Source organism: Procambarus clarkii, chromosome 26, assembly GCF_040958095.1.
Source record: "Procambarus clarkii isolate CNS0578487 chromosome 26, FALCON_Pclarkii_2.0, whole genome shotgun sequence".
Classification (NCBI taxonomy): Eukaryota; Metazoa; Arthropoda; class Malacostraca; order Decapoda; family Cambaridae; genus Procambarus; species Procambarus clarkii.
Genome location: NC_091175.1, coordinates 22,083,606 through 22,102,470, shown reverse-complemented (window position 1 = coordinate 22,102,470; position 18,865 = coordinate 22,083,606). Strand labels below are relative to the sequence as shown.

Below are 18,865 nucleotides of genomic sequence, written 5' to 3'. Positions count from 1 at the left end.
CAATTAGCCTAACGTCTATTGTGGGAAAGTTACTCGAATCTATAATAGCAAATAAAATTCGTCTTCATCTTGAAAAACATAAATTAATAATTGAGTCGCAACATGGTTTTATAAATGGCCGTTCATGTTTAACAAATTTGTTATCTTTTTATTCTAGCATTGTTGAGGCAGTTGATAGTGGTAAGGATTGCGATGTTGTATACCTTGACTTTAGCAAAGCTTTTGATACAGTGCCACATGAAAGACTGATTAAAAAAATAGAGTCTCATGGTATTGGGGGTGCTATATTAAGCTGGATTAGGGCATGGCTATACCAAAGGAAACAGAGAGTTAGTATAAATGGAATCAAGTCAGAGTGGGAAAATGTTGTAAGTGGAGTGCCTCAAGGCTCTGTCCTGGGACCTCTGTTGTTTATAATATATATAAATGATTTAGATTCAGGTTTGAGTAGCAACATTTGCAAATTTGACGATGATACGAAAATCGGTAGGGAAATTAATTCGGAGGAGGACTCACTATCACTTCAAGTTGATCTAGATAGGGTTTTGAAATGGTCAAAGGATTGGCAGATGCAGTTTAATGCTGATAAATGTAAAGTTCTGAGGTTAGGTAATGATGATAGAGTTACAAGATACGAGCTAGATGGTGTTGTGATTGCGAAGTCGGATTGCGAAAGGGATCTGGGAGTTATGATTAGTAAGAATTTAAAACAAAAGGATCAATGCATAAATGTTCGTAATAAGGCAAATCGGACACTTGGATTTATTAATCGCAGCGTTAGTAACAAGACACCTGGTGTGGTTCTCAAGCTATATCTTGCTCTAGTTAGGCCCCATTTAGATTATGCAGTTCAGTTTTGGTCGCCATATTATAGAATGGATATAAATTCACTTGAACGTGTCCAGCGTAGGATGACTAAGTTAATTCCCCAAATTAGAAATCTTTCATATGAAGAAAGATTAACAAAGCTTAAGTTGCATTCACTGGAAAGGCGAAGAGTTAGGGGTGACATGATAGAGGTTTACAAGTGGATGAATGGACATAACCGGGGGGATATTAATAGGGTATTAAAAGTATCAACACAGGACAGAACACGAAACAATGGATATAAATTGGATAAGTTTAGATTTAGGAAAGACTTGGGTAAATACTGGTTCAGTAACAGGGTTGTTGATTTGTGGAACCAATTGCCGCGTAACATTGTGGAGGTGGGGTCCCTCGATTGTTTCAAGCACGGGTTGGACAAGTATATGAGTGGGATTGGGTGGTTATAGAATAGGAGCTGCCTCGTATGGGCCAATAGGCCTTCTGCAGTTACCTTTGTTCTTATGTTCTTATGTTCTTATGGTTTTACAAATGGCCGTTCATGTTTAACAAATTTGCTAACTTTTTATTCCAGCATAGTTGAGGCAGTTGATAGTGGTAAGGATTGTGATGTTGTGTACCTTGATTTTAGCAAAGCTTTTGATACAGTGCCACATGAAAGACTAATTAAAAAAATAGAGGCTCATGGTATTGGGGGTGCTATATTAACTTGGATTAGGGCATGGCTATTCCAAAGGAAACAGAGAGTTAGTATAAATGGGGTTAAGTCAGAGTGGGATAATGTTGTTAGTGGAGTACCTCAGGGCTCTGTCCTGGGACCTCTGTTGTTTATAATATATATAAATGATTTAGATTCAGGTTTGAGTAGCAACATTTGCAAATTTGCCGATGATACGAAAATCGGTAGGGAAATTAATTCGGAGGAGGACTCACTATCACTTCAAGTTGATCTAGATAGGGTTTTGAAATGGTCAAATGATTGGCAAATGCAGTTTAATGCTGATAAATGTAAAGTTCTGAGGCTAGGAAATGATAATAGAGTTACAAGATACGAGCTAGATGGTGTTAACATAAGAACATAAGAACAAAGGTAACTGCAGAAGGCCTATTGGCCCATACGAGGCAGCTCCTATTCTATAACCACCCAATCCCACTCATATACTTGTCCAACCCGTGCTTGAAACAATCGAGGGACCCCACCTCCACAATGTTACGCGGCAATTGGTTCCACAAATCAACAACCCTGTTACTGAACCAGTATTTACCCAAGTCTTTCCTAAATCTAAACTTATCCAATTTATATCCATTGTTTCGTGTTCTGTCCTGTGTTGATACTTTTAATACCCTATTAATATCCCCCCGGTTATGTCCATTCATCCACTTGTAAACCTCTATCATGTCACCCCTAACTCTTCGCCTTTCCAGTGAATGCAACTTAAGCTTTGTTAATCTTTCTTCATATGAAAGATTTCTAATTTGGGGAATTAACTTAGTCATCCTACGCTGGACACGTTCAAGTGAATTTATATCCATTCTATAATATGGCGACCAAAACTGAACTGCATAATCTAAATGGGGCCTAACTAGAGCAAGATATAGCTTGAGAACCACACCAGGTGTCTTGTTACTAACGCTGCGATTAATAAATCCAAGTGTCCGATTTGCCTTATTACGAACATTTATGCATTGATCCTTTTGTTTTAAATTCTTACTAATCATAACTCCCAGATCCCTTTCGCAATCCGACTTCGCAATCACAACACCATCTAGCTCGTATCTTGTAACTCTATCATCATTACCTAACCTCAGAACTTTACATTTATCAGCATTAAACTGCATCTGCCAATCCTTTGACCATTTCAAAACCCTATCTAGATCAACTTGAAGTGATAGTGAGTCCTCCTCCGAATTAATTTCCCTACCGATTTTCGTATCATCGGCAAATTTGCAAATGTTGCTACTCAAACCTGAATCTAAATCATTTATATATATTATAAACAACAGAGGTCCCAGGACAGAGCCTTGAGGCACTCCACTTACAACATTTTCCCACTCTGACTTGATTCCATTTATACTAACTCTCTGTTTCCTTTGGTATAGCCATGCCCTAATCCAGCTTAATATAGCACCCCCAATACCATGAGACTCTATTTTTTTAATCAGTCTTTCATGTGGCACTGTATCAAAAGCTTTGCTAAAGTCAAGGTATACAACATCGCAATCCTTACCACTATCAACTGCCTCAACAATGCTAGAATAAAAAGATAACAAATTTGTTAAACATGAACGGCCATTTATAAAACCATGTTGCGACTCAATTATTAATTTATGTTTTTCAAGATGAAGACGAATTTTATTTGCTATTATAGATTCGAGTAACTTTCCCACAATAGACGTTAGGCTAATTGGTCGATAGTTAGACGCAAGTGATCTATCTCCTTTCTTAAAAACTGGTATCACATTAGCAACTTTCCAAAACTCTGGCACTCTGCCTGACTCTATTGATTTATTAAATATGGTTGACAGTGGGTCACAAAGCTCCTCTTTGCATTCTTTAAGTGTTGAGATTGCGAAGTCGGATTGCGAAAGGGATCTGGGAGTTATGATTAGTAAGAATTTAAAACAAAAGGATCAATGCATGAATGTTCGTAATAAGGCGAATAGGACACTGGGATTTATTAATCGAAGCGTTAGTAACAAGACACCTGGTGTGGTTCTTAAGCTATATCTTGCTCTGGTTAGGCCCCATTTAGATTATGCAGTTCAGTTTTGGTCGCCGTATTATAGAACGGATATAAATTCACTTGAACGTGTCCAACGTAGGATGACTAAGTTAATTCCCCAAATTAGAAATCTTTCATATGAAGAAAGATTAACAAAGCTTAAGTTGCATTCACTGGAAAGGCGAAGAGTTAGGGGTGACATGATAGAGGTTTACAAGTGGATGAATGGACATAACAGGGGGGATATTAATAGGGTATTAAAAATATCAACACAAGACAGAACACGAAACAATGGGTATAAATTGGATAAATTTAGATTTAGGAAAGACTTGGGTAAATACTGGTTCAGTAACAGGGTTGTTGATTTGTGGAACCAATTGCCGCGTAACGTGGTGGAGGTGGTGTCCCTCGATTGTTTCAAGCGCGGGTCAGGTGAAGTCACAGTGAGAGGTTGTGTTAACCGGAGCTCCTGAGTGTTGTTATATTATCATAGCAATATGGAAGTTGTAGTGAAGGACCTGGTGACTCTAGTGGGAGCCCTGAGGACAGAGTTGGACTCTCTGCGGGAGGAGGTGCGTCAGCTTAAAAAACAACGAGAAGTAACGAAGGAGGAGACCAGCAGTAAAGGGACCTCGTCTTGGAGAGTTGCGAAAGACAGGGGCCTTAAGAAGACTTTGATAAAGCCGCCTTCAAACGCCATAGCAACTTCAAATTCATTTGACGTTTTGGAGGACGAGTGCTGTGGAGAGACTGTGGATCGCGCAAAAGGGAAAGCAACGAAGAGAAAGGAAGCGCAGGCCCCTCAGAAAGTAAAGAAAGTACCTAAGCAAACATTAGTTGTGGGAGATTCCCAGATAAGGTATTTGGATAGAACGTTTTGTGCTAGAGATAGGGGGAACAGGTTAAGGGTTTGCTATCCCGGAGCTGGCATTGGTGATATTATAAACAACATGAATGATATTATGGCTGGTAATGGGAACAATCCCATTATTTGCATTAGCGTGGGAGGAAATGATGTTGGTCGAGTCAGGAGTGAGGAACTGATTCAGAGGTATAAAACAGCCATAGAGTTAGTTAGGAGCAAGGGAGGAATCCCGATCATATGTGGCATTCTTCCAAGAAAGGGAGTGGGAAATGAATGGATATCGAGGGCACTTGGTGTCAATTGCCGGCTGGAAAGATATTGCAAATCAAATGCAATATCTTTCATAGACAACTGGGAACACTTCTATGGAAGAAATGAAATGTATGCTCGTGATGGGGTGCATCTATCGAGAGCTGGGGTTGTTGCTGTTGCGAACTCGCTAGAAGAAGTGGTTAGAGGTGTTTGTTTGGGTTTAAACTGTTAGTAGATAGAGGTATGGGAATTGATTTGGAGGAAGGAGGTAATAAAAGTATGTGTTTGTGGGAGAAAGGAATTGGCAAAACGATCAGGGAAAGAGAAGGTCCGCAAAATAACAATTCACTTAGGGTATATTACACTAACAGTAGAAGTCTAAGAAATAAAATTAACGAATTAAATGCTCTTGTCTGCACAGAAAAAATAGATATTATTGCACTTACCGAAACGTGGATGAAAGTAGAAAATAGAGAACTATTAGCTGAATATCAAATATATGGATTTAAACTATTTCACACAGATAGATATATTAGACGAGGAGGTGGAGTAGCCATATATGTTAGGGACAATTTGAAATGTAGTCTCAAAGAGGGAATCAAAACGGAGCCACACACAGAAACTATTTGGATTGAATTAAACGAAAAAGCTAATAATATTATAATAGGAGTAATATATAGGCCACCAAATTTAGACAGAATGGAAGCAAAGCATCTATGGGATGAAATATCTAGAGCATCTAGATCTAACAGTATTTATGTCATGGGTGACTTTAATTTTAGCGGAATAAACTGGTTGAACAAAACAGGGAATAGTGAAGCAGAAGATTTTCTAGAATTAATTGACGATTGCTTTCTTACGCAACACATTAAGGAACCAACACGGGAAAATAATATTTTAGATTTAGTGTTAACTAACAGGGAAACGCAAATTAATGACATCGAAATAGGGAGTGAGCTAGGGAGCAGTGATCACAAAGAAATCAGATTTAGCATAGAATGGAATAGACCAGTAGGAGAAAATTCTGTTAAAGTGCCAGATTTTCGAAAAGCTGATTTTAATAGCCTAAGAAATTTTTTGGGTCAAATTGATTGGAAAGGCTTGGGTATGGGGAGTGGGCCGGTCTTGGAGCGAGACATGAACCCAGCGATAGGTGACTTAAATGGGGATTTCGATGTGGATTCAATATATAACTTATTTAAGAATATTCTAAACAAAGCACAGGAACGTAGTATACCATACAAATTGAATAGATCATATACTAATGACCCAAAGTGGATAACAAAGAATTTGAAGAACCTTATAGGTAAAAAGAGAGCTTGGTACAAAAGGATTAAAAATGGGGAGGTCACTTTAGAACAGGAATTCGTACAACTGGTTAGAAATGTTAAAAAAGAGATAAGGAAAGCAAAAAGAAACTATGAAGTTCGCATAGCAGGGCAAGCAAAGACAAATCCTAAAGGGTTTTTTCAGTTATATCGTACTAAGACTAGGGAAAGGATAGGTCCATTAAAAACTGAGACAGGTCAAATAACAGATAGTGATGAAGAGATGAGTAGTATTTTTAATAAATATTTTGTATCTGTATTTACTAAAGAGGAACTTAACAATATGCCTTCAGCCGAACAAGTCTATGTGGGTGGGGACGAGGACAGGTTGACGAGTTTAGCAGTTACCAGGGAGGATGTTCTTAAACAAATAGTAAAACTCAAACCAAACAAATCCCCAGGGCCGGATGAAGTGTTTGCTAGGGTGCTTAAAGAATGCAAAGAGGAGCTTTGTGACCCACTGTCAACCATATTTAATAAATCAGTAGAGTCAGGCAGAGTGCCAGAGTTTTGGAAAGTTGCTAATGTGATACCAGTTTTTAAGAAAGGAGATAGATCACTTGCGTCTAACTATCGACCAATTAGCCTAACGTCTATTGTGGGAAAGTTACTCGAATCTATAATAGCAAATAAAATTCGTCTTCATCTTGAAAAGCATAAATTAATAATTGAGTCGCAACATGGTTTTATAAATGGCCGTTCATGTTTAACAAATTTGTTATCTTTTTATTCTAGCATTGTTGAGGCAGTTGATAGTGGTAAGGATTGCGATGTTGTATACCTTGACTTTAGCAAAGCTTTTGATACAGTGCCACATGAAAGACTGATTAAAAAAATAGAGTCTCATGGTATTGGGGGTGCTATATTAAGCTGGATTAGGGCATGGCTATACCAAAGGAAACAGAGAGTTAGTATAAATGGAATCAAGTCAGAGTGGGAAAATGTTGTAAGTGGAGTGCCTCAAGGCTCTGTCCTGGGACCTCTGTTGTTTATAATATATATAAATGATTTAGATTCAGGTTTGAGTAGCAACATTTGCAAATTTGCCGATGATACGAAAATCGGTAGGGAAATTAATTCGGAGGAGGACTCACTATCACTTCAAGTTGATCTAGATAGGGTTTTGAAATGGTCAAAGGATTGGCAGATGCAGTTTAATGCTGATAAATGTAAAGTTCTGAGGTTAGGTAATGATGATAGAGTTACAAGATACGAGCTAGATGGTGTTGTGATTGCGAAGTCGGATTGCGAAAGGGATCTGGGAGTTATGATTAGTAAGAATTTAAAACAAAAGGATCAATGCATAAATGTTTGTAATAAGGCAAATCGGACACTTGGATTTATTAATCGCAGCGTTAGTAACAAGACACCTGGTGTGGTTCTCAAGCTATATCTTGCTCTAGTTAGGCCCCATTTAGATTATGCAGTTCAGTTTTGGTCGCCATATTATAGAATGGATATAAATTCACTTGAACGTGTCCAGCGTAGGATGACTAAGTTAATTCCCCAAATTAGAAATCTTTCATATGAAGAAAGATTAACAAAGCTTAAGTTGCATTCACTGGAAAGGCGAAGAGTTAGGGGTGACATGATAGAGGTTTACAAGTGGATGAATGGACATAACCGGGGGGATATTAATAGGGTATTAAAAGTATCAACACAGGACAGAACACGAAACAATGGATATAAATTGGATAAGTTTAGATTTAGGAAAGACTTGGGTAAATACTGGTTCAGTAACAGGGTTGTTGATTTGTGGAACCAATTGCCGCGTAACATTGTGGAGGTGGGGTCCCTCGATTGTTTCAAGCACGGGTTGGACAAGTATATGAGTGGGATTGGGTGGTTATAGAATAGGAGCTGCCTCGTATGGGCCAATAGGCCTTCTGCAGTTACCTTTGTTCTTATGTTCTTATGCGGGTTGGACAAGTATATGAGTGGGATTGGGTGGTTATAGAATAGGAGATACCTCGTATGGGCCAATAGGCCTTCTGCAGTTACCTTTGTTCTTATGTTGCCAGATTCTTCCTAGTCAGAGTGGCGACGTGAGGAACGACAGGCAGTAACATGAATTCTCTCCACATTTAGTTGGATTTATAACAGAGTCCAGTTTATCATTTCCTTTACTAAAAATAGTTACTTACTAATAAGTTTAATTTCGTAGTATACTACTACTCACTGGAACTCCCTTATTTAGTTGATATTAAACATTCTAGAGGAAATTACTTTAACGTAAATGATTTTACTTTAATTTCCTCGAATAGCTGCACAACTTTAATAAACCAATTTATGTTACGCGAAATTCTATTTTATCACAGAAGAATTTAATGTGATATTAATACTCGTCACTACCTTTTCCTTCCTTAGTCAATTGCGATATATACATATTCATTTACGCTCGAGATGTCTATCGAGAGCCGCGCATGCGCAATGGGGAAGAGGGGGGAAGACTGGAGAGCGTCACGAGAGTAGGAGAGGGCGTCTCGGACGCCATTGACAACGTTTTTTTTTTTTTTTTTTTTTTTTAGATATATATAAAAGTTGTTACATTCTTGTACAGCCACTAGTACGCGTAGCGTTTCGGGCAGGTCCCTGGAATACGATCCCCTGCCGCGAAGAATAGTTTTTTCATCCAAGTACACATTTTACTGTTGTGTTAAACAGAGGCTACAGTTAAGGATTTGCGCCCAGTAAATCCTCCCCGGCCAGGATACGAACCCATGACATAGCGCTCGCGGAACGAACACCACGGAGACTGCAGAGACTGTTTAGCAGAGTTACGTTATGACCCTACTTATTTCGCTCCCACGACCAGTAGAGCGGTGCCACGTTATCTGGCATAATAGCCGTGTCCCAGACTAGCATATCTGCAATTCCAAAATCAACGCCTTTCAAGCAGCAGCTGGAGGATGAAGAATTGCTCAAGTCTCCACATCAACGGACACGCGGCTCGGCAGCTAGGTTCACCTGTTTGTTATCATGTGGCCACAGTTAACATTTAGGCTAGTTGTCGTTAGGCCGTATATAAAATAATAAAATCCCGTACGTGTCTTTATTAAATTTACCATCTAAATAGATGATTATTTTCATTGTTTTCAAGGAATACAGAAGGAATTTACAGTGCTTGAATATAAATTGCACAGATATTGGCTGAAGATTTCTACAGTTACCCTTATAATTTAGGATGTATTTGTAGTTACCTATTATGTAGAAGATTTCTACAATGTAATTGCCTTTCAGTACCAAGGCGACGCCAACCGAGGTGCTAGTAGGCTTCCCCACCGTTCCGTGCAACAATTTACCCTATGCAACACGTCGTCGGTGGAGCGTTGTAACGGGGGGTGGGGGAAATAGCTCTATCTTGTCCATTATTCCACCCCCCAGTTAACTAACGAGGCCGGGGGAAACAGCTCTCTCTAGTCCGTTATCCCGTCCCCAGTTAGCTAACTATTCTAGAGCACCTCCAGAGATCCTAAGGCAGCCTCTCTCGTTCAACACCTTGTAACCTAGGTATTCGACTACCTAGGTGCTAAGACTACAAGGCGTCGTCACTTGATCAGTTACCCGAAACTCTAGAGAGAACTCTAGAATACAGAATCATTGCCACAAACGTATACGAGAAAACGAAAGGAAAGAAATGAATAGTGAAGTAATTAGTGAGGGTTTGGGGTGAGAGGTAGAGAGGTGGGAGGAGCGAGGAGGGTCATTAGCTGAAAGTGAGAGTTTAGAGAGGGGGTGGAGGGAGAGGTGTAGATAGGTAGAAGTAGAAGAGTAGATAGTAGAAGTAGAATAGTAGATAGTAGACGTAGAAAGTAGATAGTAGAAGACGAAATGCTGCCACCATTCATGATCATTACATACAAGACAAGGAATGGAACTTGTCTGTATCAAAATATTCTCAAAAGATGTTATTACCATGTATCAACTCCAAACATGTACTCGTTAATATCATGAAACCAGTAACCACAGAGGCTTTCTCACCTCAACTCAAATCTCTAGGGAACAAAGTTAAACACAATTTAAATAATAAATTCATAATTATATTTCCCATGAAGTATCATAATTTAGCAATTCAATTAAAATGTTCCAGTTTAATATGCAAAGTGAGTCATCATCCAAGAATTCGAGAACCCTACAACTTGACTGCCCCTGATCATCACACAACATATGTAAACACGACCAAGTCACCTTACTGCTCAACTCATCAAGTGTCTCTGCCTATAGCTGGATAGAGAGGGGGGGGGGTCTGTAGTTGACGGAGACTCCCGCCCTGCCGGCCGACAGCCTCCCTGCTAGGGCCGTCTGCTCTGCTGTCTTCTGTTGTTCTGTCTGTTAATGCTTCATGCTGGATAGCTCTCCGAGTTTATATTGGGGAACCTAGTAGCTAACTCCGCCCACAAGTAGATAGCCTCCGGCACTACCAAGCCACTCCTTAAACGTCGGCTTGTTTGAAGGCTACCAGACTACAATTAAGAGCTTAGCGGAAGCAAGGTGAAATTCTCATGATCTGACCTCAGGTCACTTGAGGTCATTAACGCTTTGAGGTGTGAGATCTCAGGCAGACAACTGGCGCCTCTCAGATCCTTGTCTGTGACTCATGTACTCTAAGTATGTATTAAACTAAACCAAACACCTTACAGTGTTACATCTCCCCTTCTCCCCGAAATAAAGTTTTTGCAACACTGCTAAAGCAAGCTAGCTGTGTGCAACAACTTTATTAACGAAAAAAAAAAATACATCCTAGCTAAACAAATATACATCATCCTACTCTAAAAAATGAAATATATAGACAGACGTCCATTGTCTCTGGCTGGGCGACGTCACTGCTTGGTCTTGTAGATAATCCTGTACCACATTTCTTCAACACAACTGCCTCCGTCGCTTCTCCGTCGTTAACGCACAACAACACTTGGTCAACCCGAAAGCCGTTACTACCTGAACTGCGCACAGGACCGTGGAATTCGGTTGTCCCAGCTGATCTGTAATTGGCCCTACGTCAGTCACCATGAGAGACGTATATTGGGGTTCTTCACAGCTATAGGGACTACAAGTTTCGAGACCTTCATATAGTTGCCAACAGTAGAAATCCCATCCTACACTTCTTCCTCCCTGTTGCTCCAGCACGCCTCCTTCAGAGAGCTACTTCTGACAGCCACATCAAGTCCGCATGACACAGGAAGAATCACTCAACAGAGCAACATGCTTGTAGGAGGGGCGGCCAGTCAAGGCAAACGATCCTGTCTTGCAATTACGCTCCATGCAATGATGCTGACACCAGCAAGGGACACTAGGTATCATGTCTCACTCAGCTTGTCTTATCTTCTCTTCTTTCTTCTCTCTTCTTTCTTCTCTCTTCTTTCTTCTCTCTTCCTCATCCCATGGGTCTTTGACAAGCGACCTGGGGTCCATTGGGGTCCGTCCGTCCTGGGGTCCATCCTGGGTAGACCGATGTTGGTGGGACAGACTGGAGTCGTTGTTGCTCCTCTTCCATCTTTACTGGGTCGTCTGGGTACGTCTGCAGAACGACCTGGGGTCCATTGGGGTCCGTCCGTCCTGGGGTCCGTCCGTCTTGGGGTCCAATGGGTAGACCAATGTTGACCGACCGAGAGGGCTGCATCTTGGGGTCCCCTGGGGTGGTGGTGGTGGTGAAACCATGACCTCCAGGTAGTGGGCTGGTCGTGGTGGTGGTGATAAACGCCCGTGAGTATGGTACACAGCAGCCGTCTCCCTCTTCTGTATGTGCGTCTCTCCTCTCTTCTGGCTCCCACCTGTGGGTGAACATAAAGGCGACAATACCCGTGTTCCATCTTGTTGTGTGACCCTCTAGTTTGTATAGGGTTCACACAGTCCAATTATAAGCTCTCCTCCTGGCAACAACTACACTTAAATTTTAATAATCCAATTAACTCTGAATGATATTGACTTGGTGGAACATAAAACAGTAACAGAGGAAAGTTAGAGAAGAGAGAATAAGGTCATCACTACTTTTAACTTGTCACACACAAAAAAAATCAACACTAATAGACAAAACGCTAGCCTAACTTAACTGTACCGTTCCTAATCTTAAGTACATAATTAACCGTTACTCCCACCCTTAACCTACAGCCACCTACGTGACCCAGAGTGTCTCCCTAGCATCTCCGCCGGTCAACAACTCAAAACTGTTGCCACTCCTGTGACCAGACTATCTAACGTCGAGCGTCCCCAACGTGAAGTCTACTGACATACTAAGCCTCCCCCTAGCATGCTGTACAATACCAGTACACCTCGGGTTATTGCGTTCAAATGGAGTAAACAGTCGATCGCAATAATCTGAGCAGAACCACTACTTAAAAACTACACCTGCCACTCCCCACTGACCTGGAGACCAGCGGTGGCTGGGTGTCCCCGTGGGACATGCGAGGTCACCTGTCACACTCAGCTGACCTGCACTACCAACACCGCTAAGTTCCCCAAATCACCAAATCTTATTACTAACATAAAACACTACACACGCAAGTTCTGGTGAACATTCCCTGAATACCACAAAACTCACAAAATCACTAAACACAACACCAGAGAATCACCATCTCCTAACCTGAACAAAGCTCGCTAAATCGCGAATATTAAACACCTGTCAAGATCTCCCTGATAGCGCCTGAGCGGCAAAAAAGACACGTAGGACTGAACAATGTTCAAAAGAACACCAACTACCTACAACATTGTTCAACACCGCTGCCACCATTGTAACGGGGGGTGGGGGAAATAGCTCTATCTTGTCCATTATTCCACCCCCCAGTTAACTAACGAGGCCGGGGGAAACAGCTCTCTCTAGTCCGTTATCCCGTCCCCAGTTAGCTAACTATTCTAGAGCACTCCCAGAGTTCCTAAGGCAACCTCTCTCGTTCAACACCTTGTACCCTAGGTATTTGACTACCTAGGTGCTAAGACTACAAGGTGCCGTTACTTGATCAACTACCCGAAACTCTAGAGAGAACTCTAGAATACTGAATCATTGCCACAAACGTATACGAGAAAACGAAAGGAAAGAAATGAATAGTGAAGTAATTAGTGAGGGTTTGGGGTGAGAGGTAGAGAGGTGGGAGGAGCGAGGAGGGTCATTAGCTGAAAGTGAGAGTTTAGAGAGGGGGTGGAGGGAGAGGTGTAGATAGGTAGAAGTAGAAGAGTAGATAGTAGAAGTAGAAGAGTAGATAGTAGACGTAGAAAGTAGATAGTAGAAGACGAAATGCTGCCACCATCCATTCATGATCATTACATACAAGACAAGGAATGGAACTTGTCTGTATCAAAATATTCTCAAAAGATGTTATTACCATGTATCAACTCCAAACATGTACTCGTTAATATCATGAAACCAGTAACCACAGAGGCTTTCTCACCTCAACTCAAATCTCTAGGGAACAAAGTTAAACACAATTTAAATAATAAATTCATAATTATATTTCCCATGAAGTATCATAATTTAGCAATTCAATTAAAATGTTCCAGTTTAATATGCAAAGTGAGTCATCATCCAAGAATTCGAGAACCCTACAACTTGACTGCCCCTGATCATCACACAACATATGTAAACACGACCAAGTCACCTTACTGCTCAACTCATCAAGTGTCTCTGCCTATAGCTGGATAGAGAGGGGGGGGGGGTCTGTAGTTGACGGAGACTCCCGCCCTGCCGGCCGACAGCCTCCCTGCTAGGGCCGTCTGCTCTGCTGTCTTCTGTTGTTCTGTCTGTTAATGCTTCATGCTGGATAGCTCTCCGAGTTTATATTGGGGAACCTAGTAGCTAACTCCGCCCACAAGTAGATAGCCTCCGGCACTACCAAGCCACTCCTTAAACGTCGGCTTGTTTGAAGGCTACCAGACTACAATTAAGAGCTTAGCGGAAGCAAGGTGAAATTCTCATGATCTGACCTCAGGTCACTTGAGGTCATTAACGCTTTGAGGTGTGAGATCTCAGGCAGACAACTGGCGCCTCTCAGATCCTTGTCTGTGACTCATGTACTCTAAGTATGTATTAAACTAAACCAAACACCTTACAGTGTTACAGCGTGGCAACCGATTACACCTCTCTAGATTTACAGCTAAGCTGTCCCCTTTTTATCTGTAGCAATGACTCGGTAGTTACAGTAGTGATCTCCCAAAGAGATCTATTATATTAACCCATTGATCTATATATACTGTACTATTCTATCCAGCAGTATATTGAGGTGTATTTACCTCCAATTAATCTATTATAATTAACCTTATTTATTTTCATATTTTATTTACTCTGGTGAAGAACCAGCACCAGAATAATGCTAGGGATGTATTAATCTTTTAGCATGTAACCCCCCAATTTTGTGTAGGTTAATTTGACTCCATTTATATAAGAAATACAGTTTCACTAAGATCCATAGGACACTAGTTCTTGGGATCAGTTTTTCCATTGTCTTATTTTGTTTTCCACTTTTTCTCAAAAGGTGGTGGTCCTTCATAGCTATCGAAGTAATAATATTTAATTATTAGTTATTGGAGTCAGGTTTTTCCCCACAGTGGGTGCTTCATCCACGTACTACGTAATCGCCTACAGAACCTAAACACCTAACCTAACCAGTGCCTAAATATGCACAGTATGCTAATATTAAACAATACTAACTTAAATATAAGTTAATATTGTTTTATATATATTAACTTAAATATAAGTTAATATTGTTTTATATTTAGCATACTGTGCATATTTAGGCACTGGTTAGGTTAGGTGTTTAGGTTCTGTAGGCGATTACGTAGTACGTGGATGAAGCACCCACGTAGTACAAATACATGCAGCAGAACCTAACCAATGCCTATATATGCACAACATGCTAATATATAATATTAATTTATATTTGAGAAAATTCCAGTTTTGAATGAACAGCATTTTAAAATTTATGAATGCGTCTTTGGGGGTCGACCGCTGGATGGAATAGACATGGTCTGAGGACGGGTTGAGTCTCATGAACTGTCTGAAACCTGCACTTTATACAATTTAAACTGTTTTTCTTATTTTGTTCTATTATTATAATTTCTTAATCAGGGAAATGGTGGTTAATATCTCGAGATATGTGATGGATCTGGTATGTTAATGTGTTGTAAACGTTTGTCGTCACCTGCAGGAGTGGAGGATGAGAGGCCCTGGCGAGAGCAGCGTCACCACCAGACCATGACGGGAACCTGCTGGCTGGCGGTGATAGCCCTTACCTTGGGGGAGCCCTCGCCTGCCCACGGTCTCTTTACTACGCCCATGAGGATACACACGCCCTCCACTATGCCTGCGAGTATATACACGCCCTCCAATACTCCTTCGAGATTACATACGCCCTCCACTACCCTCACGATATTACGTACGTCCTTCACAACGCCCACTAGATTACATACATCCTCCACAACGCCCACGAGACTACATACGCCCTCCACTACCTCTCTTGAAACAAGCCACCCACCTTCCTCTAATCGCTCGAAGACTATTACTAAAGTACCTGTGTATGAAGACATCACCTCATCAGCGGCTATAGATACCTCAGGAAAATCGCTTCACACGATAAAAACCACCAATTGGGAAACGTCGAGTTATAAAACACTATTATTAAATGGCAGAGAAGACGGTCTAAGTTCTGATCATACATTGTACTCTTTAGGGCACGCTCTCGAGAATATTAAAGCCAGGATTATAAGTGTGTCCAGTTCGGCACGAGATGTTAGGCCAAGTGTGTCTCGAGCGGATATCACGCCAGTTGTCGAAGACAGGGCTGGACTCAAGTTTGTTGATAAAGATAAAAATCATACAAATATCTTCAACTTTGACAACAAAATTCTCAATAGAACTGCAGCCAACCGTATTTTATCTGTCGATGTTATTAAATACAGCGGAAACCAAACGTTCTATCTCCCGGCTGATGAACATGTTACCGAGTCCGAACTGAAGAATCATTCTTGTAGGGGTAGTGAAGAGGTCGGCTCGTCTGTTACTCCCAAGAGTACAACAGGACCTCCTCACAACACGACGCTCGAGGTGTTGGCTCCAAGGATTCCTCTGTGTCACCTGCACACCCTCGACAAAAACATATTTGTTCCTCAGATCCTCGAGGTGTCACCGCCCCCCTTCACTTTTGATGGATGTGTCGAACCGGAGGTAATTCCATTTGCTGGTGTTTTTATGGTCAATAATACGTGTCCACCCGAATGTCTCGTTAAGGTCGCCTTCAACCCAACCAGGAAAATTGTGTACGAAGATGAAACGTTGTATTTTTCGCTGGATGGAGCGCAGATACAAAATTTCTGTGTTGAAGGTGTTATGGAAGAGAAATGTAATTTTCGGGCTGTGTTTTGCAGCACATGTCCCCCAGTGATCGTGACTGACCGCTGCACGCAGCACTCCTGCATGAAAAAGTGCTGTCCCGGGGGCCATGTTCTTGAAAACAATTCTTGCGTGTATCAGGAAATGGCATTACCTTTGCCAGTGGTTTTCTACAAGTTTTGGAAGTTACGTAATCAAGCATCAGGGGGAGAAGACACAGAGAGGCAGGTGCAGATTGGGTTTCCACACTGTGGCGACACTGAGGCCATCCCTACACAGTCCACATATACCAGATATCTGAACACTTCTATGTTGCTTGTCAACGGCTCACTGGCAACAGAGAGCCGGATCCTAGACTACTGCATTGATGAATACTTGGAGGTGGGAGGCGAGAGCCTGACTACTGGGATGATTGTACTCTTGTGTCCGACACAGCCACCGACACAGCAGACTACATGGACGGTAAGGTAACACCAGATATTGCTTAGAAAACCGACTCTACAAATTAAATCTATTATGTGCATTTTAAATTATTATTCTCAAAATATATCTTTAAAATAAAATGTTTCTCAATAAATGTCAATATGGGCAGGTCGGGGTCAGCACCATTGAACTCGGTACAATGCAGCATGGTTCCATAATGAACTCCATGCCGACTCTAGCACTGGCCAGATCATTTGTCAATAGCTGTAAGTAAACTTGCAGCTATTGACAAATGATACATGCTGACACTTGTGTGGGTCGACCTGCACTCCCATTCACTTCAATGGCGCAGCCATTTAGGGTCGACCTTTTCACTTAATTGCCTCTGTTCACCTAGGTTACCTGTTCAAACAGGTACCTGGGAGTTAGTCAACTGTTGTGGGTTGAACTACTGACCCTTCTGGGGCAGTCTGTTCTCATAAACAAAGACCAAAGTCCATTCAATGCATCCGCCAAACCCGCTGTTTATGAATGAAAAACGGTTTACACACGACTCATAATTGATGACGTTCGAACACTTCCGGAACAAGTGCTTCACTGACGACTTTTGTTCGAACCACAACGCTGTAAATGCTTCACTCACGTACTATAAATACAAATAATCACTGTTAAGAATTTGCTACTTGTTATGGGGGATATGGAGTATTAAAGTGAAGGGCCAACAGCTGGAATCAGGAGGTATCAAAATTAGAGATCAGATAGGCCCGGTCCCCAGTAAGAACATAAAACCATATTAAAGTAGTGGCTTAAAGTAAATACGTCAGCCTAGAGGTTGATCACTGCTCTCCTACACAGGAAGAATGGATACTCCATTAAAACTAACTTATTTATTAAACCCTCTTAAAAACCCCCCTCCCCTCCATATACATTAACAACAATAACTACTTTACCACACTATCTTACGTTAAAAGCCTTGGTCCACATAGGCAGGATACAAGGTTTTACAATTAGGACAAGCTAGGGTAAAGTCTACTAGGCAAGGGACACTAGCAAGGACTCTAGGTAGCTTGGTACCACTTAAGCACACGTGGTTCCACTGAGACCCCTTAGAGTAACTTAGCAATATAAACACTAGCGTAGCCTATACACATTACTACACACTTATGCCAGAAAACATACATGCAACACGGTACTTAGCTTTGTAAACTAGACACAGGATAAGGTAAGGGAAGAGGAGGAGAAAGAGGAGGAGAAAGAGGAGGAGGAGACAGAGCAACACAGGAGAGGTGTTGACTCAACCACAGCAATCCAGACCAGACCGAAGGAGCCTCCAGTCCGAGCTCTCTCCAGTTGTTGTTGCCGGGAAATAACCAGCTGATCGTGCAGCTTATAAACATTACAAATCTTCACCGACGTACAAAACTGGTTACTTTAATAGTTCTAAGACTAGTTGATAATTAGTTAAGTGTTTAATAATCGACAACAAGCTCAGAGTCTGAATGCTCTGTGAGAAACAAGATTCGTCTTACGTCTGGAAAGGAAGATAGGAACAAACACGCATCAGCAGTCCTACCAATTAATGTAAAGTAAATTATTTAGAGCTCAATTTGACCTCTGGTTTCCAACTAAGGAACCCAGGGTCGTAACAATCACCAACAGAACCTAGGCACCTAACCTAACATAACCAGTGCCTAGATATGTACACTATGGTAATATAAAATAATATAAATTTATATTTGAAAAAATTCCTGTTTTGAATGAACAGCATGTTAAAATATATGAGTGCGTCTGTGGGGTCGACCGCTGGATGGAATGGACTTAGTCTGAGGACGGGTTGTCTGGGGAGGGTCACAAGTTCGACCCTCAACAGAAGGTTTAGGTTTACTTAGAACTGGACATTTCCTGTTGTCAGGTGGTGCGCAGTGTTCTGATCCCGGCGGGATTGATGGTGTCGTGTGTGTTCCTGGCGGCGACGCTGCTGTGTCACTTGTGCGTGGCGGCCCTCAGGGACTTGCACGGCCTCTGCCTCGCAGCCTACGTGGCCGCCCTGCTGGTGGCCGACGCCACACTGTTTGTGACGCAAGCGTTCTCCCAGTTCCTGTCTCCTTCAGCCTGCGTCTCCGTGGGTGAGGCCAGT

At 41.6% G+C, this 18,865-nt stretch overlaps 1 protein-coding gene across 1 annotated transcript in view; it reads left to right on the top strand.

Moving 5' to 3' along the window:
- LOC123756856 (uncharacterized) overlaps window positions 1–18,865 on the top strand; it is a 36,991-nt gene that overhangs the window by 10,104 nt on the left and 8,022 nt on the right. The window contains exons 2-3 of the mRNA XM_045740237.2: window positions 15,125–16,767; window positions 18,641–18,854. Coding sequence (XP_045596193.2) covers window positions 15,125–16,767; window positions 18,641–18,854 — 1,857 coding nt within the window. The remainder of the gene's footprint in view (window positions 1–15,124; window positions 16,768–18,640; window positions 18,855–18,865) is intronic.